We start from the raw sequence: 27184 nt of genomic DNA, 5'->3' as shown, positions 1-27184 counted from the left end.
ACCTTAGGGTAGGAGAGGGAAGGGATGTGTGTGGGACGTAGGGCCAAGGCACCTGGAAGATTGCAGCCCTTTTGTCTCACAGTGGAAGAGGATGAAGGAAGGGGATGGGACTAAACAGGTTATCAGGACATCTTTTCCTCATCTTCACATGCAGATAGACGAATGGCCATGGTCATTGTTGAAGAGATACACAAGAAGGTACAGGAAGGAAGAAACCAGGGTAGCAAAAATCAGAGCAATGATATTTCCCACCCAGACTCCTGTTAAGTAGTTTTCCTTCTTACCCACTTCCCCCAAATATTTTCCTGTATCCCTTGAAGTTCTGCTGCAAGGCATGATCCGGAGAAGGGAAACCAAAGGCTTCTGAACAAGCAGAAAGCCTGACATTTCCAATGTTTGCATTCAAATTAAATACAGGGACATTATTTTCACACATGGAGCTTGTTGCCATGAGAAGGTACCGAGAAAAGAATTCTTCCAGGTTTGGGAAGAATATAGAAACTTGAATCAAAGCTAAGAATAGTGCTGTTGTTCTGAATAGCAGTAGCACACTTTAGGAGGGATAGTCAAACTCCATGACTTAAGTCAAATTCTAAGTATTAGGGATGAAGATAAGAGCTAAGCTGGAAGCACAGCATCCTTCCTGGTTTTTACGCTTTCTGGAATTAATTATGCTTTCTACACAATTAATTCACCCACTTGTACTTTCTGGTCAGGTCTTCTCTGTGCTCCTGTGTTTACACGAACAAAAACCATTCGCAATTATAAGGATAAAGATTAGAAATGTATAAAAAGAGCTTTTGGAAGGAATATTAATATCTCTTAACAACAGAAAATTTGTGCCTCTAGGCAGGTTTATGAAAGTCTTTTTGCACTTTACTCTGGCTGGTTCTGGCTGTCATACTATGAGCTGTGCTAAACTGATCATCAGTTTGATCCAATGTAATGTGTTCTGTGTTTTTTATCTTGCCTGCTGATGCAAAGATATCCTTCATTCAGAAATGGCCTCACCTGTAAGGTGCTTGTACTTACAGGCTCCAATTCTATTACGATATTTGACAGATTGATGCAGTCATTCAATTTAGTATTGCTGAATCACAGATAACAGTAGCAAAAACTAATGACAAAACCAGAAAAAACCTTTAAATTTTACATATTGAAAACTAGCTGAAATTCATTTTTGGCCAGGCGGCCTTCTTCAAGCTGAGGAGAAAATGTATAATTTCATTACCCTGTGTTAAACTGTTATTTTTCCTTTAGAGTTTCTCCAGTGAAAGCAGCATGACCAAAATCTTGTTCACTTTTGATTGTTTTTTTCATGAGACTTGAAAATGGGTAATATTTCTGTGATTTTTCCATTCCATGGTTTTATTGCTGGGACAATATTGTTTCTGTTACGGCTTGTGAGCAGTGCTTTGTATCTGTTCTTAAACAGATCTGATGCGTGAAATGATGATGTTCCTGTGCTTTCTCAGGCTTTGAAGTTATTAGAGCTAAGTATTGTCAAGTTTGCTAAATGTTTAGGTGGACAAGCTGCTGTACTGTCAGACCTGAATGTTCAAGAAGTAATAATCCATACTAAAAAGAAAAGAAAAAGAGTATCAGCATTTAAAATAAAGAAAGAGTATTGGCATTTTAAAAAGGAATGTATTTTTGGGCCTCTCTATCTCTCTTCTGGGTTTTGCACTTTTTGTGTTAATGAAGTCAAGCTTTTCCCTTTCTTCAGGAAGGCCAGAAATTGATTGTTTTCTTCTTTTTAATGGAATTTGGGCTTCTCACATGCCTCACTGCGTGATGAGTTTAAAGAAATCTCCGTACATCACTCTTTCCTGAAGATCTAGTTGCACCTTCTAGCAACCTCTCCAAACATGCCTGTACGCACTACTCTTTAGCATAAATACTTCCCCTCTTTGCAAATGTATTTTAGCCCTGAGTAAAAGGTTGATAGCTGAAGAAAATCCTGGAAAAAACTGACCAGTGCTATTCCATAGTTGCTGACTTAATTGCTGTTATTAGGGGTTGCTGTGATTTGGGAAGAGCTGCCTCACTTCACCCCAGCACTGACTGTATTTCTGTAGTGGGTAAAGCAATTATTGTCAGTTTGCCTTGTAAATGTTGAAAGGCATCTGCTGTTCCTCTGAGGTGAATGGTAAAATGGAAATTGATGCTGCTAATAAACATAATTATAAAGAAGGCTGCTGGAAAGACTCCGGATCTGTAAAGGAAAAGTGACATTTTAAGAGCTGTGCTGTGGATCTAATGAGAATTGATATTGTCTTTTAAACCAGCGTACTGAGGCTGGGATGATATGTCTGATAGTCGCACCCATTATGTGACACTATGTTGCAAAAAGTTCTTGTTATATCAAATATCCATGATGGCACAATGGATTAGGTTGGAAAGTCTTTCTTCCTGTATCTCATTTTCAAACTCTGGGTTTGGGCTTTCATTAGGTTTTGGGTTTGTTGGGTTTTTAATACAGAAGGGAAAAGTGTCAAAGACATTCCCTTTGAAACCTTTCCTGAGTTAAGTAAGGCTTAGACTGGCCAACCCAGACCATCATCAGGGACCTGCAGGGTTGCAAAATACAAAGTAATATGAATGTCTGGGCTTGGTACAAAGCATCTGGCTTGATGTGCCTGCAGGATCTAGTCTTGCAAACACTAATGTCGAAGAGGATGAGAACGCATATACCTGGTAGTTTATGTGCCAGGTGTCTAGACTGAGGTCACAAAATATCAGCCTTTAAATTAGAGATAGCTTTGTGCAAATGTCAGTGGCAAAAGAGTCGAGTTGAAAATAACATTAAATAATTACTGTGAAATTAAAGGACTATTTTCAAGTTGTAATCGAGTTTGATGCGTCATGATTATGTTATTGGTAGCAGTTCATGGTTCATCCAACATTATTGTAGAATCAATGTTTTCATTTAATGTTTTCTGGATCATTGTAATCTTCTGTGGTACTTAATCGAATAAAACACAAGATTCACTTGGAATAGATGCAGATACAAAGTACTAAATTTGTCAGAGGAAGAATGTTTTCACTTTGTTTAACCCAAAGCATTAGTTTATTTGCAAGTGTAATTGATACTGGCTTGAAGAGCGTTCCTAGAGTACATTAAACAGGACAGCCATAACAGCAGTATTAGATTTATGGCAGATGAGCGTAAATAGTGCAATATTAACTGTAATGGATTCTGGGCTGTAAATACACCATTGTGTCCCACTGTGTATGGATCAGGAGTCTTACTGATGAATGACTCTTTAGATGTGCATTGTATGAAAGGAAAAAAGCCCTGTACTTTGAATTACCTCCTGATTCTTGACACAAATCTGTACATTTCTGTAACGCTGAGCTGCAGGGTGAAGCCCAGGTCCCATGCCTCAGAAAGGCTGTGGTCTCAGTGTCCAAGCCCAGCGCTGCGAGTAGAAACACGGCGTTGAGTTCAGTGGAGGGTGCATCAAACCTTAACTGCCAGTGGAACACTGCCAGAGGCTGGAAACCTGTGCAGGGAACTGCACCTTTTAAATCCTTGCTCAACCCGAATGGAGATGTAGCATCAACGAAAGCTATTGAATGATGATGTGAACCATTCAAGCTTTTTATATCTAGGAAGGGTACTTTGAAACAGTCTATGAAAGGATGGGGTGAGATGCAATGCTGCGCACACAGAAAGAGTCTTTTAACAGAGTGCCTCAGAAGTGAGTATTGGAAAAAGGAATGGCTGTCCTATGTGGACAGAGAAACTCAGTAATGGTAAAACTGGTCTCTTTAGGAATAGACAGCAGTGTGCTGGGCAGATAGCAGGCAGAATATTCTTCTTGGGACTGTAAGTTATTTTCAGCAGGGTCTCTTGTTCTGTTGGAAACATCTCTAACCCAAAGCGCAGGGAACCCTGGGCTGTTCAGCTCCTGGGTGCTGCTGTAATGCAAATAATTAAAAAAGAAAAAGTTTATTTTTCATTTAGTTTCATTACAGTGAATTCCTAATATGTTGACTATATTGATTGCATGCAACTATACTACAGGACTATTTTATGAATAGATGCTTTTTGGTTTTGACGTCAGCACACAAAAATGTATTTTCATTTAGACCGTGTCTGCATTGCACTTCTCTGACTATGTAAGGAGGCTTTAAAATTGATGTGCACTGCACTTACAGCCACTTATAGCCACTTTACAGAGCCAGAGTAATGTCAAGGAGCTTTAGTGCCCGGGAGAAGAAGATGCATAGGATTTTGCCAGGATGGAAACTCTATCAGCCTTTTAAAGCAATCAAGTATCTTTGATTATAGAAATTTAAACCTCATTTACAGTGCAAAATCTGATTAATATACTTGTTTCTCCCTCCCAGGAAAGGATTCATCCCAGGTAAATTAGCTACCCCTTTTTCCTCATGGAAGAAAAGTCAAAGTGAAGAAGTATTCTGGTACCATGCTCCAGACACAAGAGCGTGGGCTATACTCTTTCAGCAAAGGTCTACATGTATCACAAGGGTTTATTCTACCACCTCTGTTTGTTTGTGTTAACTTCTGTTAACGTGCCATACTCTTATTGGGGAGAAAATTAAATCTTTAAAAAAGGTTTCTCTAAGGGAACTGCTCGAGTCCTCTAACTGTGTTGCTAAGGAATATATCTGTACCAAAGAAAATGATACTGCAGAGTTTATTTAGCAATGAGATACAAAAGAGTTCATTTTTATTACAGTTCATGCCATTCTAATGGACCAGTTTATAAGAAAGCATTAAAATGTAATGCTGGATGAATATTTATTTGCATTCTACAACTACACATAGGTAAACCAACAATTTCAGGCTGGTACCTAACTAGTAAGATGAACTATTGAATCAAGTGTATGTCATTCTGCTGCCAATACTCTCTGAAGTGAAATCAGTTTGAATAAAATACCAAACGAAAGCATCCTTTCAAGACTATAACTGACTATGCAGCTATTTTTGGAACTTTTAATCACATGCAGCCTGTCTCTGGCATCTATGAAGGGGAAAAAACTGCTGAAAATAGATTAATCTGTTTTGGAAAGCTTGTCTCTTGACTTCATTTCTGGACATAATTAAAAGCCTGTTCTGTTAGTTAGAATTTTCCCATTTACTTTGACTTTTCTTTGACTGCTAGAAGGGGCAAAGCAATCACGCGAAGTACTGCTGAAGAATCCTGTCCATTAAAACTTTGTACAATAGTTTCCCTTTCATGCTGAGCTCAGATTTATTGGCAACCATGAATGTGTATACTTTTCCCATCAATCTAGTCTGCTTTCTCCACGTATTAATCCTTTCAGAGTAGCTGTTACTTGTTCTGATACCACTAAACTACAACACGAGGTGAAAAGTAGTTAACCAACTATTCAGTGCTCTGGATTGCTTTATAAGGCAGACGGAATTGTTTTGGTTTTTTTTCCACTGTCCAACTTCTGTTTTCACTAGTCCAGGCTCTTGCAGCTTAAGCCTCTAAATGTCCCATTCTGCAGCCACTTCCCACACCAGCAAAAGTCTTGATCTATAGAGGAGAACAGTAGAAATGAAAAGACTGCTGATTCCATGAATAAATATAAGCCCGAAGCTGCCTTATCATCCCTGGAAAATATGTCCAAAAGACTGTCTTTGGGTAATATTTGCAATAAAAGGCTAATAGTGTTCAGGTGTGATGAAATCTGCCCCTTCTTGTTTTAAAAGGTCTGATTTGCTCAACAGAGCATGCAGTGATGGGTGTTGCGACTTTTTTCCAGTGTGAGTTCGTGTATGAAGGTGAGACTTTGTGAGCTTTCCAAACGCAACACATTGCAGTTGCAGATATTTCACATGTAAAGCTGGGCAATGGCCCAGGGCTTTTCAGAACACATTGTTTACAGCAAAGCCTGATCTGAGCACATGGTATTGATCTGCTATTGCCTCCTACTGCTGACATTTAGCTGACGGGTTTTAAGTTCTGCATCTCTTCTTGTAACTAGGGCATACATTGGGATAACAGAAGGCTTGGCTGACAGCTGGAAGCAGGAGTGGGCTCAGCTTTTGTCTCTTTGTGGACATTGTTGTACTACAGCATGGGAAGTCAATCACATGTGCCACTTGTATCTGTGATGTACATGTGATCTGCTTTTTTTATATGTATATATATGATGGGCATATTACATATGTGTAATTACATGCAATTTGAGAGGTATGTGAATGAGACATGCCTTACTTATTTGTGACAGCCATATGGTTCTGTCTGGTACACTTGATCACACTTGAGCTAAAGTTTCATACTTGCATGGTTTCCTAAGGGATATATGTTTGGGGGGAAAAGTACACATTCTTGCATAGCTTTTTTTTTAGCTCCTAGGATTTGTAGGAGTTGCATAGAAATGTTATGGAACTTTCTATTAGTCTCCAGATATCTCAAATTCTCATCCTTGTGCTATTCTCTAAACTAAAGGAGATCACAGATTTTTTTTTTTTTTTTTCTGTGGAATAATTCAGAGATGTGCTCATTTATTCAGCTGTAGGCTACTTAGAAATGCTTGTGTCATTATTTCTTCTTCACTGTCTTCAGAGTATGGTAAAATGGAAAGGTCACAGATACCATATCAAGCAATAATATGGTGAAAAGCATGTTACTGGAGACAAACTCACTTGTGAGTGCTATAGAAAGAATGCATTTGTTGATTTGGGTTGTGAGGGGGAAGGCATGATTAAGTACATCACAGTAGCATATCTGTGTAATGTTTTGGGGAGGCTGTAATGTATTTTATTCATGTTCACAAAAAATAGTAAATCCCTGCAAACCATAGTGGGACAATCTCAAAGTCCTATTGAGTCACTGTGTGTTAAGCAGAGGTCTTCAGTCCCTTTATGAAGGCTGCTCACCAATCCTGGGACCCTATGGCAACGCTTAGACATTCAGAGCAATTACACGTACCCAAATCACTGCCACTTACTCTTACTGCTTCACCCTTTCTCTCCCTGGCTGTTAGGCCACCAAGGAACAAACATTTCAGATGGGAAGACACCGGGAGTAGTCTTGGACCCTGGCAAGAGGGGTTTTGTGCTTGCTGTACATCTTGGACATCCCGCCGCCGCTGCTGCTGCTCTTGTGCTGCTGACAGTTGCAGCCTTTTAAAGCCTTGTTCTTGCTTCCAGTAGGAACGGGTGGGGGCAAAGTTGAGGCACTCTTTGTCATTTCAAGTAGGGATGTGAGGGCTTTCATGCCTCCTCTGCTTGTGGCACATCAGGTGCTGTGCAAGCCGCCCTTGCTCCAGCTCTGCCTGAGTGCCCGAGGTGGCATTCCTGAATACCTGCTATGTCTTTGTAATTAGTGAACATTATCAATGCTAAGTAAAGGATGTCTTACCCACTTTTAGAGGTCTTATGATGTGCTCAGGGCCCTACTGTTCTGCAGAAGGTTTCAGAAAGATGTATGGGATATATAGATCTTACGCACCTCTTCTGCATCAATTCTCTTGTGTTACAAGCAGATCAAATAAACGGATGGGAACAGGACTTTGCCACTACATTACTTGAATTACTTATGCTATTTAAGTTTGTATTCAGGCAGTTATATGTTGCAAGTGTTTGCACATCGTGCAGTAAGATTTCCACTTTCTTTACCATGTTGTGTTGTTTCAGGTGAGTTGGGACTCTGGTTTGGTGCTGTATTCTCAGAATTGAAGAGTACCCCACTGAGGCAGTTAAAACAAAGACATAGTGCTAGCATGCTTCCCAAAAGCACCTCTCATCCGCTGAAAGCGAAACCTCTCAAAGGTGCTCCAAGTTGCATATCAAAACTGCTGGTCAATTTTTAAAAATTAGAGCAAGGCATTGTTCTGGTTTCTGTTTGCTTCATCACGAAGAAAGCAGACTATTGAGGATGTACTAGGACTAAGTGAACTCCATTCATCCCCTTCTTGCTCTTTATTAAAAAAGGCATACCTTACCTCTGTGTTAGGGGTTCTGGGTAGGCTTTTCCAGTTGGCCCATTTTCCATAAATAGCATTTCCACTAGAGGGCATTCAAAATACTGGTCACAGGTTTTAGCCATCCTCTGATTTAGTACCCGTACTGTAGAAGACCTGCAGTCCAGAAAGTTGAGTGCCGAGGTGGGTACTGAGGCACAGAGGGTGAGGGGGAGTGCAGTGACATGTACCTGCGCACCATTTGTTTCATCCAACTAAGGAAGTAGAGTTATGCCCAAATGTTGTTTTCCACCTCTTCCTTATGCCTTCAAAGACTTGAGTACAGGAATCTGAAGATATTTTGGTTTTGCCTTCTCCATAAATAAAGACGTGAAGCGGACAGGAAGGGCCTTGGATCCCTTTGTGCCTCTTTTAGAGAAGACAAGTGTCTGCAGTATTTTCATTGTTCAGACTTTCAGAAAGGCTATTTTGGGCTGGTGGAAAAGCTTATCTACCATAAAGCTAGTAGGAATGCAGCAACGTATGTTTACCATAACAGATGTCATCTCAAGAGATCTAGAAACACTTGAGAAAAAACCCACTAGTATACAAACACTCGCAGCCATCGCAGCCCCCACCAGTAGTTGAGGGCAGTGACCACCACATGCCATCCAGCTCCAGTGAGCATTTTGGGAAGGCAGTAAACTCCAGTGAAAACACTAGTGCTGGTGCCAGAGCTGACACCTTTGCCCCTCTTGGTGTTGTTTGGGAACATTTGTGAGAATTTATCATGAGGCTACCATGGTGCTCAATGGGTCACCGCTCATCAGGGTCCAATGGTCGCACCCTTTGCTAGAGGTGGTAGAAGTCCCAAGGAGATCCTCTCTGCTGCGTAAAGCTGAGCTCAGCCCTGCCCAGCCTACAGGATCTGATGCAGTCACCTGTCAGGTTTTACGTTCAGAAACTGAGGACATTTGGTCCTTATGCCTGCATCACTTGTGAGACCTCGTTAGTTGTTAGTTTAGTTGTTTGTTAGTTTTGTTTCCAACTGAATATGACATCTTTAAGATGAATTTATGTTACGTGAATCTATCTGCTTTAACAGTGTATTTTGCATAACATCACTATTGAAAGTGTACAGATCCTGTTGTAAGTTCAAGGGGTTTTTTTGTGGTTTTTTTTTTTTTTTTGTTAAAGCTGATATAAAAGTAAATGAAAAATAACAACCATTGCAATGAAAAGTGTACTTCATAAAACAAATGCTTAAAAAGCCACTTGCTCCAGCTGTGGCTTTTATGTACAAGGATCTCTCAGGCAATTGTATGTGCTTACATAAGAAGTCTTTCACAACATTTACATTTAAACCAGTCATCATCTTATATGCAGATCATTTATTCATCCTATAAATCACTGTTACAGCTAAAAAAGAAGATGAGGCTCTCCCTTTTCCAAGCAGTAGGCTGCTAAATATCCTAATATGTTTGCAGCTGTTTTGAAGATGAGGATTCTCTGTTTAACAGTAATTTGGGGGGGGTTATTTTGTTATCTGTGTTTTCTCATCACTGGTGGTCACTTTTACATTTTCTGCCCCGGATATTTGAGTTATGAAATACATATTGTGGCTATTTTGTAAAACTTATGTGTAAATAAAGAGAAAAAAAAAGTAGGGAGCAAAGAAATAAATCCTTCCACTCCTAAAACAATAGTCGAAAAGAGCCCATACTGAATCAATGAGGAAGGGATTCAGCTGCTACCCAGAAATAACCAGAGCGGGAGGGGAAAAATATCAGTGAAGATTGATCCCTAAGATCACGGGGAGCAGAAATACTAAGCCAGACTGTGAGGAGGCAAACTTTGAAAAACCAATTTGGAGACGATTCACAGCTGGCACTGAAGTTGGGGCCTCGGAATTCTCTCTCGCACAGATAAACAAGCGAGAAAGAGGCATCTGTTGCATTACAGCTGCCAAGGTCACACCAGCAGGAACAGGCAGAGGGGAAGAAAAAAGCCAGCGGTACGATCCGTATTCCTTGCAAGGATAACACAGTGCCAACCAACTATGGCACTGCTAATTGTGTGCCTTTGAGGCTGGAATGATGTATTAAAATATATATGCTGACTCAAAAAATAACCCCACAGTGGATCAAAAGTAATGTTTTTGAAAAATATATTCCACTTAAACAGGAAAATCTGACTATCAGTACACATACTTGATCTTTAGGGTGAGCAAACCAAAGTGGCGACATAATCCAGAAGTGAGAAGGGCACAAGTACCTGCTGGGTTCCCCAGAGCCACCCTCCAATTTAGGCAGGAAAGTGCTATGCAAACTAGCTCTAGCTGCGCATGAGCAAGCAGACTTCTTCACAGCTTGCATCCCAGCGTTGTCTTATTTGTTTACCATGAACTGTGGGGTCCTGAAACTTGGAGCAGCAGTGAGAAACAGGAAGCTGCAGAATATAGTGCTTCAAAAAAACCTTTTATAATCATCTTAAACCACCTTCTTATGTTCAAGTTAAAAAAAAAAAAAAAAAAAAAGGCAACAAAGTGAGGCTTCAGTAATGCACAAACAGTAGCAACACCATGGGACTGTTATACAGAGCCACAAATCGTTCTTGCAATGCCCATTGTCTCTGTGTCCTCCGCTGCACATACCTGCTGGCTCAGATAGCAGAAGTTTTCAAGCTTGTAGGAACATTTTGAAGCATATCCCCTGTAGGAACAAATATTCATGCAAATAACTAATTAATGGCATTGACTAAATAAACTGGATTTGATCTGTTAAATGAAAATACTACACCAAATTACTTTCTTAATGATCTTGGTCATGGGCAATGGAAATGTGACATATTTTCATCTGTAACTCTATGCATAATCTATTATTGCCTCTAGCATGTTCACAGAACCTTTGAAATCTGGAAAATCATCCATCTGAGTGGATCCCCAAGACAAATAGGTTCTCAGTGGAGCCTTTGAAAATTTGTCTGGACATGGAGGCTCTCCCATGACTAACCCTTGGCAGAACCAAGATGGTGTGGACAACTGGAGAGGGGTGACAGTAGCAGGGCTGATGCAAGATAAAGCTAATTAATACATATCCTTAAAGGCCAAAGCTTTTTCCCCCTTTACAATAAAATTATTTTTGGGATGCCCTTTGACAAGCTGAGAAGTCTTGCCAAAGATAGGGATTAATTTGGAACAAGATTAAGTGTTTTTGTGGTCTTCTAGTAGGAAGAAGTTTGAGAAGCAGTGCTGGGGATGGTGTGTAAGTAAGAGATGCTCTGCAGCCTTTGTAGGAGTAGGGCTGATTTCAGCTGACCTACCATCTAAGTGTTTCCAATTCCCAATTCCGACTGGGGATACTGCTGTGCACTAATGTGGTATTACTGTTGTCACATTCTTGGAGAGGGGCAGGGCAGAAACTGTGCTTTCAGAACAAAACAAAATTAAAGTCCCCCTCTCCAAAGTTTATTCAGATGAGCACAGAACAGAGATCTCCAGAATGAACAGCCAGGATGTCTGGCTGCTTTTGCAGCATCTAAAAGCATAAACTCCTGTAAAAAGAGTTTTCAACCATGCAGCCTTCATGGGTTTACAGCTCTCTGTTCTGCTCTGGCATCCCCTCTATGAGGAGCACTTGACCTCCAGAAGGATCTGCAGTGGAGGAGCACAGATCCCTCTGACTCACTGCATCTGGGCCATAGAGGTCCAGAATGAAGAGGGGCTGTGCCATTGCTTTTTGTGTAGATGAGATGTTGCCACTGGGACTGAGGAGAGTGAATCGGTCACCAGCATGCCTTGACACATCTGCAGGACCATGATGATGCCATGGACAGCCTGCTTTGTACAGACCCTTCCCTGTTGTTCCTCTTTGAAATTCTCTGGGAAAGCTGGAATGGTGGGGCAATAAGGCAGCTGCAAATGTATTAAATCAGACTTGGAGATTAAATGGATTTACCTTTTGGGAAGTACGCCCCTGGTCTTAGAAGAGCATGGGTCAGGTAGACCTTCTTCTCAGATAGTGGCTGCAGGAGCTGCCGTGAGCTGTCAGCCTTGTGTCCCCAGCCTGCTGCCTCCCCCCTGGAAAGCAGCACCGACTCATACTGAGCACTGTTCCCCTTGCATCCTGCGGGCCTGTTTTGATCCAAGCTACAGCAGTAACCTTTTAAATGACTGAATGCTAAAATTCATGGCTACAGCATTTTTCAGGCTCATCTCACCTTTCTTATAGTGGATGTCTGTGCTGGCAGACTCTGTCTCTCTTCCTGAGTTATCTCACTAACATCTACTACCTCCATAACACTGTATCCTAAAAAAATGTAGACCTTAGGACTTTTCTTTTGTAACCTACTGTGAGTAGGTTTTTCCGTTGTCACAGCTTGCCTGAGTATGTGGTTTCCTGGGCCATGTGTCCTCCCTGAACTGACAGCAAACCAGCCAAACCAACAGGAACTGGTATTGAGTGTGGAGCTCAGAGGGACTGGCTGTACAAAAGCAGATTGTGTGGTGTGTTCTGCTGGAGGTAGCACACTACCGCACCCCAGGTACTAATGGTTTGGACCCACAAAAAATTTCAGATATGTAGCTCTCCATGGGATCTGGTCTTTATCTGGAGAGGGGAGAACATTAGCAGACTGTACAAAGCCATATTTAATGAAGTAGAATTCATTTCTACCCACTCTGCCCACTGGCTTCGTCTTCCTTGATGTGGTAACGAAGGGGGAATAAATAGCCCAGTGTGGTACAGCCAGAACCCCAGGTTTCAAAGCAGCAGAAGGGTTCTGCATCCAATAACTATACCTGCTGCTGCTGCAGGCTTATTACTGCCCTTGCTCAGTCTATACTCCCTTGAACAGATGCGTGCAGCTGGAGGGCTCCCTGCGAGCACAGGCTGCTGTTGGATCTGGCCTCTCTGTAACATGCAGGGGATGGGAATGTTCTGCACTAACTCCTGAGAACCCGTTGCTGCTTCCCGTGCAGGGGCTGCTCTGTATCCATGGACAGCAGAGACCTCTACCTACATGGAGGGGCAGGATCAAGGATGGTCTTAGTAAACTGATCTGCTTAAAAATGTTTGGGAGCAATAACAAACTGTTTCTTTCCCTAGCACGCGTTGCTGTAATGCGTGGTGATAAACAATGGTTATTGTGGTTTAGGTCCTACGAGTTCATAGGTCTTCATGGCTATGACTTTTTAAGGTTTTAGTCCACCTTGTCTTTCAGAGCCATTGCAGCATTATTTTGCATTTGCAACGTGCAAGGCTTGCAACAATCTTTTGAGCATGAGGGAGCTTTGTGGTGGTGGTAGATGTGCTTTCCAAGGAGCGTTTTGAGAATGAACCCGGACCACAATGCTGTTCCTGCCAGTCTCAGGAGAACGAAGCACTTCCCTTCTAACAGGAAAGGCTCTAGGACATGTGTGACTAATTTGTTACAAGGTAATTAAAAATTGTCTGTCTTACTGCAGCACTGCATGATCTTGTTGAAATAAGCACTCTGGGTGAAGATGAGTTGAGAAGCTGGGAACAGTTCCTTTCACCTGGCACTGGTTCCTCTCCTGATGGGAAGGAAATGGCTGTCTGTCCTGCCATGGTGCTGGAGGACCTAAATGATGTCAAGTGTGGGATTGCCATTCACGTGGTTGTAGTTGGCATTTTGAACATGCATCTTGGTTGGCAGGGAGAGCTGTCTGTGCTCGTAGTGGTGCTCCTGAGCTGTCCCAGTGGTGGCACGGTGGGGACTACATGGATTAACGGAGGATGCTCATGATGGGAGTGCAGCTTGTGAGGCAGGGAGCGAGCCTGGAGGTAGACCCTGCACATAGCCCAGGCAGCCAGTGGAGACAGACCTGTTGCAAATGATGGGTGGTAGGGGATGAACAGCCTGATGCATCTTCAAACCTGGTGGGGAGGAAAAATGTGCTGCCTGTATTCTTGTGATCAGCTGGGATGCTCTGGGGTGGGATGGATGGGAAGGTCATATTCCCAGGGTCCTTATCTGCCAGTGCCTCCTGCAACGGCCTAAATGGGACTGTCTGTATAAATCCTTCTGCCTGGGAGTTGCTGAGATTGGCAGATACTGATTCTTGTCCTGTGATAGGGATGTATTAATCTTTCGTAAGTGATGACTCAGCCAAGCAATAAAGTTGGTACCCTAACATAGCACAGAGGTTAGGATGGATGGCAGTTTATTCTGTGCCTGTTAGTAATGAGTATTTCTGAATGGCAATGGCCACTGCTTCCTCCTCTAGCATCTCCCCAGGAGGTGTCTGGCAACATCTGAACCCCTTTGATCAAGGAAGGAGGGTGGCAGAGAGCTGGAGGACATGACTGTCCCCTGCTTCCATGTCCTCCTGGCAGTGAGCAGCAGCTTGTGGCCGTGCGAAGGGATGAACCCCCCTGCACAGGTCAGGGGTGACAGAGAGGTACCCCCAGGCAGAGAGATCAAGGCATTTCAATAACACCAGGGTAGCTGTGCCAAAACATTGGGAGGTGCAGCGAGAACAGTCAGCATCGTAATGCACCTATGTAATGAGGCTAAGCCATATGCATTTGCATAGCTAACTGCTGGACAAATTAGCACAATTTACTTCTCAGGTGTCCAACAACAAGCTTAGTGGAGAAAATCTACACTGTAAGGAAGAGTGGCCATTTCCAGAAAACTAGTGAAAACTGTGTCTTAAATTGTTAACTGTGAAAGAATTGAATACGCACGGAGAGGGCATGCAGGGGTAAATAGACATGTACAAATATATTTATTTTCAGTAACAGTGCAGTTAAGTTCAGTGATTGCCAGAGTGAGTACAGAGGGGTCAGGGATGCAGCAAATGGTCTACGTTTTTAAAGGGATCTGTTTTGCAGAAATTTCCAGGAGGTACTGTAAGGAAGTAAGAAACCCCCAAATAGAGTTTTGTTTTGTTTGAATGCCTCTTGGAAAGAAAAATAGCAAAACTGCAGAGTGAAGCAAGCCTTCATTACTACCCACAACAGGTAGAAATACAGACCGAGCCCACTGGAAAATTCAGACTGATCCACTTATATAAGACCTTGAAAGCAATTCTGTTCTGACAGCTGGGAAAAAAAGTATAAGCAAGAATAGCCTCACTATAAATATATACAAAATACTGTGACAAAACTATTGGGACTAAAAAGATGAAATTGCAAAGTAAGCTGGGACTGTGTCATAGTATAACCCAGTAAGAGGTTGACACAGGCTGTTAGATTTAAATGTAAATTATTGCTTCTTATTAGAGAGGTGCTATTCCCTTTTTTTTTTTACTGAGCTGTTGCCTGGATTCTGGTGCCTGGGACCAGGCAGGGTTGTCCAGTTTCCTACCAGCACGATTCCGTGTTGCAGATATTTTGTGTCATAGTTTCTATGAACTGATGTGATATATAATGCTGAAAATGCAGAAATGCTTAGGCAGTCTGAGTGGTGGCTAGTAGATAATCTCTAGGAAATCTTGGCCTGCCGTTGATCTGTCCCCGAACCAAGGATCAAATTTATCCCAGGTGTAAGGAGACGTTGCCTCTAGCGGAGTTGTGTTCCGGCTGGATGTGACCTTGTATAAAAAAGCCTGTGCTGTAAAATTGAGGATCAAATGGGGCATAATCGCTTCCTTGTCAGATAAATACTTTGATGTTCCCTTTCCTTAGCCGGTTATCTGCAGACTCAGCAGTATCACGTGGGTAAGAAAACATTTAACTTTATACAGCGCAACAGCACAGAGGCGAGCTCTGGGCTCCATCCAGCCCGGTACGTTGGGTGCGCTGGGGAGGAGGTGAGGAGAGGAAAAGCAGCAACGTGGCAGTTTCACGTCACCTGATGTTGAGGTGAGCTAGGGCTTGCGTCGGTCCCGAGCAAATATTGAACAACCTCCGTGCTGCTCTAAGTTTTGCCCAACTCTGTAAGGTCCCCTGAGGGTTAGCGGAGAGTGGTACTTGCTTTACGCCTCGTGCTCAGGCACACCCCACGTCACCCCGTGCCGGCAGCGAGGTGGGTGAGCGGGCTGGGAAGGCTCGTTCGACAGCTCCGCCGTGTTGGAGAAATCTCCGTTATGGCAGGGAGGCTGCGGGGAGCGAGCTACGGCAGCGTGGAGCGGAGCAGGCGGCGCACGCCGGCGTGTCGCCCTGCAACGTGACCTACATGGCAGCTGCAAGCGCGCGGGAGGCAGCCACGGTATGAGAAATGCAAAGTGGCCCCCGTCGCATCAGGGACGTGGAGAGGGCCGGGCGAGGCTGGGGACGCGTTTTACCCCGGCGAACGTGCCACCCTTTGGCAGCGAGGCAAGCAGCTCCCCGGGGAGCGTCGGTGCTCTCCGCGTCCCGTCGGCGGGAACCTGCTTCCCTGGGAGCGCAAACTGCACCCTCCGAATTTGCCCTGGCAGCGGGGCAGAGGCTGCCCTTGGCACAGCTCTCCTTCGTAGCCGGGGACCGCCGGAGCACCGAAACCTCCGCAAGTTGGGAGAAGCCAAGAGCGCGTCTGCCAGAAACTCCGCGTCCGCAGGACTCCCGTCGCCGGCGCGGCGGGGAACGCGGGATTTCGTTCCCGAGTGCCGGGTGCCTACGGCCCCTTTTCCCTCGGCTGCGGGAGGGGAGATGATTACCGAGCTGGGGCTCTGCACATCGCCAGCGAGCGGCACATTGTGCTACCAGGCGGCCGGTGCATGCGCAGCTGCCGCCGTGGAGGTGGGGAGCGAGGACCACATCGCTGCCTCCCGGCTCCGAGCTGCCAGTTGCTGGTTGCCAAGCAGTTATCATTGTTTCTGTGACGATTGCAGAGGCTGTTGCTAATTGAAGAAGCCCCCACAGCATCCTTCTCTCTGCTCCTGCTTCTGCTTTTATTTTAGAGGCTCAAGGGGGAAGACAGCTAGACTAGTGCTTTTTTACATCGCATTTTTATTTATTTCTTTTTGTGGGGGTGGGAAATTTCTCAGCTGGTGATTAAGTGATGGACTAGTTACTCATCCTTATCCCTTTAGTCTTTGTGTGTGTGTGTGTGTGCGCGCGCGTGTATGTCTGAACACACGCAGACAAGCTTACACACACACACACATTGTAAAATCCTGTTTGCCACTGCAGTGGGCACAAATAGGTGAGCATGACTACAGCCAAGGAGCAAAATGCATCAGGGAAACAAGCCCAACAACAAGAACAGGTAATGCTTATTTTCCTCAATTTCAAACAAATACAGATTTGCATTGTATAGCTCTGTGTTTCTTGTATGATTATTATTTTATTTTTTTTTTTAATCTCTTGGTGTGCATTCCTAAAATTGTCAACAGAGTCACCAGTCAGTGGCAGGAGGAAAGTACTGTGTAGCTGGGTTCAAGGTCTGCTTTCTCGGTGCGTGTAGAGGCTGGGGTGGGGGGGAAGCTGAGATTGTGCTATTTTTAACAGCCTGTACCTCTTGCTGAAGGCTGTAGAGGTTTGCTCTGTAACTTGTTTCTTTCATGTGTGTGGGGGGGCAGGATGTCGGGACGGAGGCCCCTTCTCGCTGGAGGAAGGGAGTAAGGCTTTTTAACAACCCCTCTGCAGGTGGATATAAAATTGCAAAAGTGGGTTTCAGGTTCTTACTTTGTCATGTACTTTCAGGGATATTTTTTTTTTTTTTTTTGTCTGACATTTTCTTGGAGGGACGCTTCAGAGTACAGCGTGTGCTCAGGCTGTGCGTGTGCAGGCAGTGATGGGGGGGCAAAAAGCAGCTGTAAGTAGGTATAACTCCCACTGACTTTGGGGAAAATTGCAGTGCTCACACCATATCTGAACTGGATTCATTTATTTCTCTTGGTTGGTGCTTTATGTGTTTCTGTAGAGGTAGAAAGTTAAAGACTTAATTTTCTCTGTCATGCCTGGTTTTTAGAGGGTATTCCTATCTGACTGCACTTACCAGGACAGAATGAAGTCAAAACTTTCCCTGTCAAAAAAGCAGTGGGTGGCAGAAAAAGGGGGCATATCCTCAGCTGTAAAGGATAGGCACAGTTAAAAAGTGGTGGCATAAGGGCAAGTCTGGTTGCGATCCCGGAGCTCCAGCTGAGGATGGCAAAGGTTCGTGGGCTCCTGGCGCACCGGCAGATCAGCAGCTCCATCCTCCTCGGCACCGGCTTCCCCTCCCCGTGCTCGGCCCTGTGCCCGGGGGGACCGCGGAGGAGCCCGTACGCTCCAGTTCTTCAATTTTCATCGTCTCCTTAAGACAGTGGAAGTTCACCGCTTTAATCTTTGGTTAGGACAGCACGGGAGGATAATTTAAACAGATCTCTCAGGGCACAAATTAATTCTTAAAATAGTTCTTCCTGACTTGGTAGGCTGAGCGCCTCGCACGTTGTTTTTCTTTTTTTTCTCCGTGCTTTATTTTAGGGAATTGGGGAAGAGAAAAGCATGGGAAGACACTAAGCACCACAAGTAGCATCATATAATCTGCATTTTCAGGGTGACATTTTACTAATGGCCAAAGCAGGCTCAATGGTTCAGTGAAAACAAGAAGAAAACAACTTTGATACTGAGGGTAAAGAAACTGTGCCTTCATCTAACCTCACATCTGTCGGGCTTCTCTGCTTCTCTGCCCATTGCTTTTGGAATATGTATTTTTGTCACTGTTTGCTGCAGATTACAATTAGTCTCGCTGTGTTTCTGGGAGGCAGGGGTGTGTAAGTGCATTTTCTGAACAAAGAGAGCTGCGGGGCTGTCCCCTCCTCCTTCTTAAAGCTGTGTAAAAGTGTCGCGTTTTGTAAGTCAAGAAGTGTAAGTCGGTTGCCTTTTATAAAGGAGCAGTGGTTTTGTTTCAAGTAGTATTACCTGCCTAATGCCGTTTTGCTACTGGCATGCCATGTCTTTGCTACTTGGCTCTTCCCATATGAAGTATAAAATGCCCAGAAGAGGTCTTCAGTACTATGCAGAGTCTTGACAGAATATATTCTATAACTGATTGAGTTGCAATTATACCCATATGGTACACTTAAATATTCTGAAAGTACATGCTTTCAGAGTCTCAGCTCTGCCCTAGTGTGAGCATGAAATAGAAATATCAAGCATATATAAATATCAATGATATAGATGAATATTAATGTTTGAGTCTGTAAGCAACTTTGCTCACTCCCATAATTTTTTTTTTGTTTTCACAGTACATTATTAGTAAAATGGCTTGACAGTGGGGGGTCGAATCCAATCTGTGTCCATTGATTTGAGTGCACTTTTATCTTCCATCACCAAAAGCAGATCTAAACCTTTATTTTATTCAAAACAGTTCATAACTGAAAAAAGGCTCTATCCAAATTCTATTTCCAGATGAAATTCTATTTCCAGGCTTCTGCATATCAAGAATTGCTGAGATTTTTTTCCTTGCTTAAAACTGATCAAGAAACTGAAAATTGTAGCTGGGAGAAAATTGAAGGCAAAGTGCTAGTCTGCCTGTAGAGGACTGAGTCTTTTTCAGAAGCAGCTGCTGCTGTCGTAAGAGATCGTGTCCGTCCCTTTTCCATATTCCTTGCTGTGACATTCCCTGGATCCAGAGGCAGGCAAATGACACAGTTGGCTTAAGTCTATGCTGTGTCCTACCAAGCTAACCTAAAGAGAAGCTGGGCATGAAAAGACACTGCAGGAAGAGGGTGGAGAAAGTTTGAAAACATCTGCAGAAGCTTTGTGAGCATAAATTTAAAAATCTAATTTAGACCTGTGTGTCTATATGCAAATGGAGGCATGTTCTGTCATGAGATTTACAAAAATTATAATAATTAGAAAATGATTGGGATGTGGAGATAAGCAATGCGCTGCCTTACCTGCTTGAAGCCAGGCAATAAGCATCCCTTTCTTCCCTTTGTTAATTAAAACTGTTTCTACACAGTTTCTTTCTGATAAGCAGTGTTGCTCACCTTCATGCCAGTTAAATTATTCAGAATTTTAATCATTTCTCTCCTTGCTTATCTGTTGCATGAATCTGAACTTTAAGTCGTTTGGGCATCATGTACAGAAAACATTCTGTAAGTGATATGTAACACCGTCTCTTACGGTCAAGCTGTGATTGCTTGATCAAGATGTAAGGTGAATGTGGTTGCCTCTGTACGCTTAGGTGCTTTTGACACAGCTATGGTTTCTCGTTCGAATGGTTGGAGTTGGATACCGTGCAGCGTACAATGATTACAGCTGGCTTTCTGCTAGACCCAATGCTCAGAAGTCCGTAGAAAAGCCTACAGACACTAATAGACTTGGGATCTGGCTCAAGAGGACTAGTGAATCTTGTTCTCTGTCCTGGGGATTGTTAGCTGGATGTGTGAATATACCATTAAAACCACTTTTGCGTTAAAAAAGGAGAAGAAAATAGCAACGACAGATCAAGTAGTGGGTCAGTGTGCTTTAGTAATTTACACTGGCTGAAGATCTTTGTGTTTTAACATAAGCCTGTAAATATGTTATCTTTGTTTAGCCCAATTCTTATTACTTTTAATGGCCTTTGGGGATGCAAATGGCTCTACAGTCATACATAAAAATAAAGAGGCCGGGTTTTTATGAAAGTGTCGTAATACGCATAATGCTAAAATGAGACTTTTAAGTATTTTAAAAAATTAGTCAGCATATCAAGGATAACAGGATCGCAGATTCTCAAAGAACACCTTTTATAAAACATTTATAGGGTTGATTGGTTAATTGGATACTTGAACACTCACAATAAATTATTGTTCCCATTTCTTTTGCTGTATAGAGAAGAACTGTCATTGACTTACAGGGAGTGAGATCCTGCTCTGAAATGTGCCCTTGTCCTAGACAAGGTTGTTAATGATTGTTTGCATGCAGCTCCATGTAAAAGACCAAAAATTAAGTAAGGAGGCAAAATAGCTTGAGGGTTGCCTTTTATTGAAATGGGCTCTGTGGAGGAGTGGAGTCAGATCAATAGAACAGTTCTGCCTATTAGCTGTCATTAAGGTAATCAATTTTGAATTTTACAGAACAGATGGAATTCCAAATAATAGGTGTCTTCAAGTGGAGAGAGAACACATTTAACTTGGAAAACCTAGGCCAGACTCAGGACTAAAATGATGGAAAGATTAATATTTCATGCTTCTAATATTCCCCTGCCACTCTGTACTTCACAGAAATAGCATGTAGTATCTTGAAGAGTGAGTACAGTTGGAGTATCTAATATACTATGCTGAAATGTGCCTCTGAGTAAATTTACCCAACTAAGAAAAAAAAAAGGGTGCACTTTAGGTGCATTATGCAGGCTATTCCCCTACATAGTTATAATTCAGGTAATTCTGGGATGCCTGTAGCAAGGGGTGTCAAACCCTGCGTGCCCTGCTGTCTTCCTTCAAGGTCATAAATATCCTCAGCCGATGTGAGCTGAGTCCTATGCTGTTACTTCATTCCCAGAGTAGATTAAACTAAAAAAAGATGGGTGTGCTTACACTGGGAAGTAGTGTGGACCCACCCCATGAGGGTGAGAGAGATGGTATTGAGGTCCCAAATACCCATTTTGGACAGGGGGTTATTTCAAGCTAGTTCCAGACTGGTGTGAATGTCCATTAGTGGTTGAACAGCATCTTCTCACTTAGCTTTATTCAAAAGGAAGTCAGTTTGTGTGCTCTGAGGCCACTATAAAATGTGAGTTAGAGCATGGTAGATGGGTACAACTGAGTGTCAGTAGTGCAGTTCTGAACTGAACAAAAAAAAAAGTACTAGATGCACCCCGCATGTCTTTAGTAGGGATGGGGGGATGTGGTTAAAGAAATGTAACTTCATGGGATCTGAAGGTATTCTTAAATGTTCTTTTTTTTTTTGCCCCCCCCCCCTTTTTTTTTTTCCCCTGCGTGGTGTGACTTAAAATCATTCCAGATCTGCTCTGCTCACCTGAGTGCTGTCCAGAAAATCATCATCCCTGGGTGCCAAATCTCTTGGTTAGTTCAACATGCTTTACCTGAAAGACTGCAACAATCCTGATTCTCTATCAGGACACTAAAGCCTCCTTACATCACATGAGCAATACAAAGTGGCTCCAAAGGGTGTGAGATCCCATCACATTGTAAACAGGCTGTAGTGTACAGCAGGTTGAGGCACATATTATAAGTTGTGAATTTTAGCTGTCAAAATAGGGAAGGGACTTTGTCCTTTTATTTGTCAGTACCATCCCTGGTATATGCTAGACCACAAAGAGCCATTACTGAATCCTCTATGTTTTCTTAGCAAGGTTCAAGATCAGACACTGTAACTTTATGTTCGGAAGCAGACTGAGCTGTGAGTGTGTTACAAGAAAGCCCTGATTTACGGTGCCATTAGCTGCCACAGTCAGACTCCCCACTGCAGCACCCCAGTGGCGTAAAATCCACGCAGAGGGATTGAAGAGCACCGTGACATACCTCTGCGGTACCGAGATTCAACAGTGGGCTGAAAGGAGCTTGGCCTGGAGCTGTTGAACAGGTGGGAGTGAGTCTCCCAGGAGATGAGCTAATTTAGCGTATTATCTCAGTGACTTGTGATAGCAGAGCTCCTACGGTCTTGGCTGGAGTTGAAAACTGTCATATCCCAAAGGTGAGTCCCCGCTTGTGAGAATCCCTCATTCTCACTGATTTGCTGCAGTATTCTGGCTCTGATTATTACAGCTGTGCAGAAATCAGGCAGCAGTGTCCACTTTTGGAAGGTGCCTGCCAAAGAGAAGGGAAAGAGGAGGAACCTGACTCTGACTTGAATAGAAAACAAAGGGGGTTTTTTAGTTTTAATGGAACTGTTTAGGGTTATTTGTTTTAAGTGGATAATTTTTAAAAATAAAATTGTTGATATGAGACAATAGTTTTTTTTCTTGATAACAACTCTGTAAATTACATATCTTATTGTTGACCCAACACAGGCTTTCCCCAGGAAGTCATAGAGAACATTTGTGTTTCATTCTGTTAATGGTATCTGATCTATTTCTCAAGAGATTAAATTTCCGTAATAGTGCTCCTGAGAACACTGTATTCAAGAACATGAAATTGCATCAAACTGGCAGTCTTTTCAAGCTGTTAATTGGCTGCAAGGAATGCAGGCAGCTAAGCAATGGGGAGGGGGAGACAGTGATGGAAAGGAGTACATTTGGCTTAAAACTGGAGTCTCAAAAGGAGAAGGCTGCAGAAAAGCTTTTTTGGTGTTCAGTACTGAAATGGAGGTGCTTCTGGAAGGCCTCAGATTTGTAAGACTGCATTATGGTTGGTTATATTCCAAGCTCACCGCTTCTAGGGGTTGGTATACTTCCATAGGATGCTGCTTGAGATTGTGTATGCTTTACACTCTGGCTATACCTTGACAGGTCAAGTGGGATGTGCTCTGCCACTTGTCCTTAGGACGGTGTTGGTTGACTGCTGCTCCTTCCATTCCTAGCAAGGATACATTGTGCTGCAGTCTTTCTCATTAAGTCTTTCTTTTGCTGTTGGATCAAGACAGAATAATTTGTCTCTAAAGTTCACCAGTTATCCAGGAGTCATAAGAGTGTGTTTGAACTCTACAAGAAAAAAATATTCTTACGTTGGTTTTTTTTAACTCTTATCTTAGAGCATCCGATGCTTCATTCCAGTTGTGGTCCATTAGCAGTGCTATGCATTGCTACAGTAATTTCATGAACAATGGTTTTACCTGCTTTCAGTTCTTATGCCTTTAATGCTGCTTCTTTGTGATCTTTCTCATGCATTAAGTTGTGGTGAATCATTGTCAGTTTGGACTATGTGAGAGAAGGTAGCACTTTTTAGATAATGTAGAGTACAGTAATATCTATTATTTATGTAGTTTATTCTGTATGTTTTGCATTCACGTCTTTTGTTCTGTTGCCCTTTCTTTTTTCCTTCCTTTCATCCTTTCTTTTGTCCTTCCATCCTGCCTTCTCTGATTCTTAAGTGGGATTTAAGTAAGTGAAATAGATTCAGAGAAAGGAGAGTGCCGGCAGCAGCAGAACAGGAAAGCTGAGTGCACTCCTTCTCCAAAGGGCTGCTGCAGATGTGGAGCAGAACTCACTGCAGAAGTCAGGGAGTGCCTTGAGCAAGTTTACAAACCCCTTGTTAAACAGGAATTTGGAAAGGAACCTATATTTGAAATCTATGAAGGTGATCAAGAATGGAAAGGTGAGTTAGTATCAACTTCTGATTTAAAAGCAAAGTTTGAGTGGGTTTGTCAGGTGGCTTTGAGTGACCGTGCGGTGGTTGGAGCATGGAACTTAGTGCTTCTTGTGCTGCAGACTTCCATCGTGGTTTTGAGTAAGGGTGTTAGACTTAGGTCCCTCAGTGGCTGTCAGCAGCTGCTCTTCTGCTGATATTGTCCATTGTCGCCTTAGGTCGGGAAAAAAAAAATTACCTGGGGGTCTCCTGAGGAAAAGTACATGAAATATGAAGTTCTGGGATACTGTAGTAACTCAGGCTGCACAAGTACCTGAGATATCAGAGAGATGTACTCCTTGAAGTTTAGAGAATGTGGGGAAAGGGTGATAGGAGAAAACCTGAAAGACAAAACTCATTCTGAAGACTTAGATATGAATAAGAATTTCAGCAGAAAAAGATCAAGATAAAGGTAAATCCTTTCAGGACTTTGGATAGTTATAAGCAAACTTGCAAATGAGAGAAAGATAATGCATAGACTTGGGATTCTATCTGATTCTAAGATTTTGCGAACTTGAAGAAATTTTATAGTTTGAGGTAAGATAGAGATGCATATTTCAGCTCTCTGTTGTATAATGCAGAGAGACCTTTTCCAAGAAGGAGTGATTCAATTTCTTTCAATAGGAATACTGCAGTGTAATTAGGAGCCGTAGAGATGAAATGGAAAAGTAAATGGGGGGATGACGAGCCAGGGATATGTGTGGTTAAGGGTAAAAACAAAACCTTTCAGAAGTCAAAGCTAGATGCTGAAGTTCGGGACCCACGAGGTTGATGGAGAGCATCTTCCTGAAAGTCAGGATGAAGCTATGAGCCAAGGCTGAACTCCAGAGCCTGGTACCTGTAGAGAGAAAGCCCTGACAAAAGTTGTGGAAGTTGTGGAGAGAGCTCTTAAGAGTGACAGAAGTGGAGAGGACATGGCTACTTTCTACCACCATTGGTGAAAATTCTCCACAGATCAAGGAAAATGAGAGCGGAGAAGAAGAGCGGGCTAGAGAGTAAGTATTAACGATCTGGAGGACTTAGGGGAATTACAGCAGAAGTATGATTGGATTTGGTGGTGAAAGATGCTTGTGGAGGAAGAAGCTGCAGGTAGGCAGCTGGTTCATAAGGAAGCAGGGAGCACATGGCAGTACCCTTCCCCATCCCACAGGGAGGTGGCAGCAGGAGCAATGGGGCAGGAGAAGGAGGAAAATCAGCTATGGCCATGTTGTACAGGGTTATGGTTAGGGTGATGGTCCCCTGTACAATAGCCAAGTTGTACAGAGCAGCAATGGTGCTGGTCTTTCCCAGGAATGCGTTCGGTGGAAGATCTCAGCAGGCTTTGCAACCTTCCTGAGGGCTCGCAGTGAGGGACAGCGGCTGCTCGCCATGCAGCGTGTGGGTGATGTGGTGGCAGCAGCAGAGGAATGAGGTGCAAGGTGAGGACTAGCTGCAAGCCTTGTGTGACAGAGGGAGTTCAGAGCACTGCCTCTTCTCTTGCCTTTGCTGGGCATTCATGTTGTGGCCTTGGGCAGTGCTTTGTCTCAGTATCTCCATCTTGTAACACGCTGGTAACTGTTTACCTGCCTGCCTCGAGGGAATCGGTGAAGATGGCTATAGTTTTGCCAGCTCTCAGATACCCTGTGTCTCTTCAGAAATACCCTGCCTTCAAAATAAGTACTTAAATAACGCATTAACTAAAGACACTGACTTCTCTTCTGTCGCGTGTGGGGTGCAGTGGGGAAAAAGCAGCAGCTGTCTTTGCCAGGGAAGATTCTCAGAAGAACAAGAGGAAGAAAAGGGTTAAGGTCCTCTTCTTGCCCAGGGAAAGGGCTCTGCTTCCTCATTATCCCTTGTAGTACCCATCCCTGAGTGCCCTGATTGCCTGTGCCCTTACTGCTGCTAGAGTAAAGGGGTTTTTTGAGAGACAACCTGTGTGCTGTACGCATGATGTATGGTAACTAGCAAGCAAGGTATGGCTATTACTATTATGAGATATTATTTTGTGATGGAAACTGCAGGTGAAAAGCATGGATAGGTTATAATTTCTCAAAGTGGGATTTGTCCCAGTCTGCTGGACAACATTGGGTCACAGAGGCGTAACAAGGATTCTGTTTTGGGATCCTGTCTTGTTAAATAGCCCTGCGGTGCCAGCGTCATGGCTATGGCTCCGGGCTCAGCAGCCTTAGTGGAAGAGGCTGGCGAAAGGATGGGGCATTCTCCCTGCATCCATGCCAGTGAGGAGTGCTGTAGGAAGGCATTGCCCTGGCTCCATGACCACCTTAAAAAAGTCAAATTGCAGATGATCGTGTGCAGAGGATAGGCTAGTTTCATTAGAATTGCCATGTGCTGGGATGGAGAGAGTTAGTCCATGAGGTCCTGATGAGTCACCAAGGGAGCACGAGCATCTAGATATCCTCTCTCTGCTGCTGCCTCAAAATTGGTGTGTCCCTTACAGCTCTGTGGTGGGCATACACACTGCCACCACCCCTGTGTGGGAAAGCCTCGTGCCCTCGTTGCATCCACTGTGACAGGTGTGAATACACAAGCCTAAGCTGAGTGGGGAATCAAGCCCTGAGTATGTCTCATGGTGAAGGACGGTGAGACAGGCTGAAGCACTTAATTAAGAAGAGTTAAGCTGAGCTTACACATGAAATGATCATGGGAAAACCCATTAGAAAGGGGAAGAGGAAGAGTTTGAGTGAAAGAGTAAAACCAAGCAAATCTGAGGCTGAACTGTTGGTTGGTTGGGTGGGTTTTTTTTAACCCTTCAGCTTACATCCTTACCTTTGTCAGTCTGAAAACAAATGGCTGTTGCTTTTATTGTTTATGAAGACTAAGAGAGATAAAAAGAAAAGTAAATTTTATATAAAGATTGACAATGTTTTGACTACAGTAGTTTATATTACTGCTGAACTGCTGCTGAGCTTGAAATTGGAGAGATAATAAGCCTTCATCTGAAGCAATTAGTCTGCAGTTTTTGACTCCATTACCTTCGCTTATGTCTGTAGCCGAATAGTTACATGCAGATATTTAAGGCTTAGTCATAGTATATTATTGTCAAAAGTGAAATCACAACTTAGACATTAATTTATTGTTAATTTAGCTTGTCAGAGATAACATAATAAACATGTAATTGACTGCGGGTGAATGTATACAGTAGCATATTATGTGGAATGCATTTTGGGTCTTTAATTTAACTTAATCACACAC

General features: G+C 43.1%; 1 protein-coding gene across 6 annotated transcripts in view; it reads left to right on the top strand.

Moving 5' to 3' along the window:
• DPP6 (dipeptidyl peptidase like 6) overlaps positions 1–27184 on the top strand; it is a 575985-nt gene that overhangs the window by 293389 nt on the left and 255412 nt on the right. The window contains exon 1 of one of the 6 annotated variants that reach the window (XM_030009647.2): positions 16594–17043. The exons of the other annotated variants lie outside the window; for them this stretch is intronic. Coding sequence (XP_029865507.1) covers positions 16987–17043 — 57 coding nt within the window. The 5' untranslated portion in view covers positions 16594–16986. Of the gene's footprint in view, positions 1–16593; positions 17044–27184 lie in introns of those variants that run through there. 6 annotated transcript variants of the gene reach the window in all.

The sequence above is a fragment of the Aquila chrysaetos genome, chromosome 3, assembly GCF_900496995.4.
Source record: "Aquila chrysaetos chrysaetos chromosome 3, bAquChr1.4, whole genome shotgun sequence".
Classification (NCBI taxonomy): Eukaryota; Metazoa; Chordata; class Aves; order Accipitriformes; family Accipitridae; genus Aquila; species Aquila chrysaetos.
The sequence above is the reverse complement of the archived record's forward strand: the minus strand, read 5'-3'. Positions and strand labels throughout refer to the sequence as shown.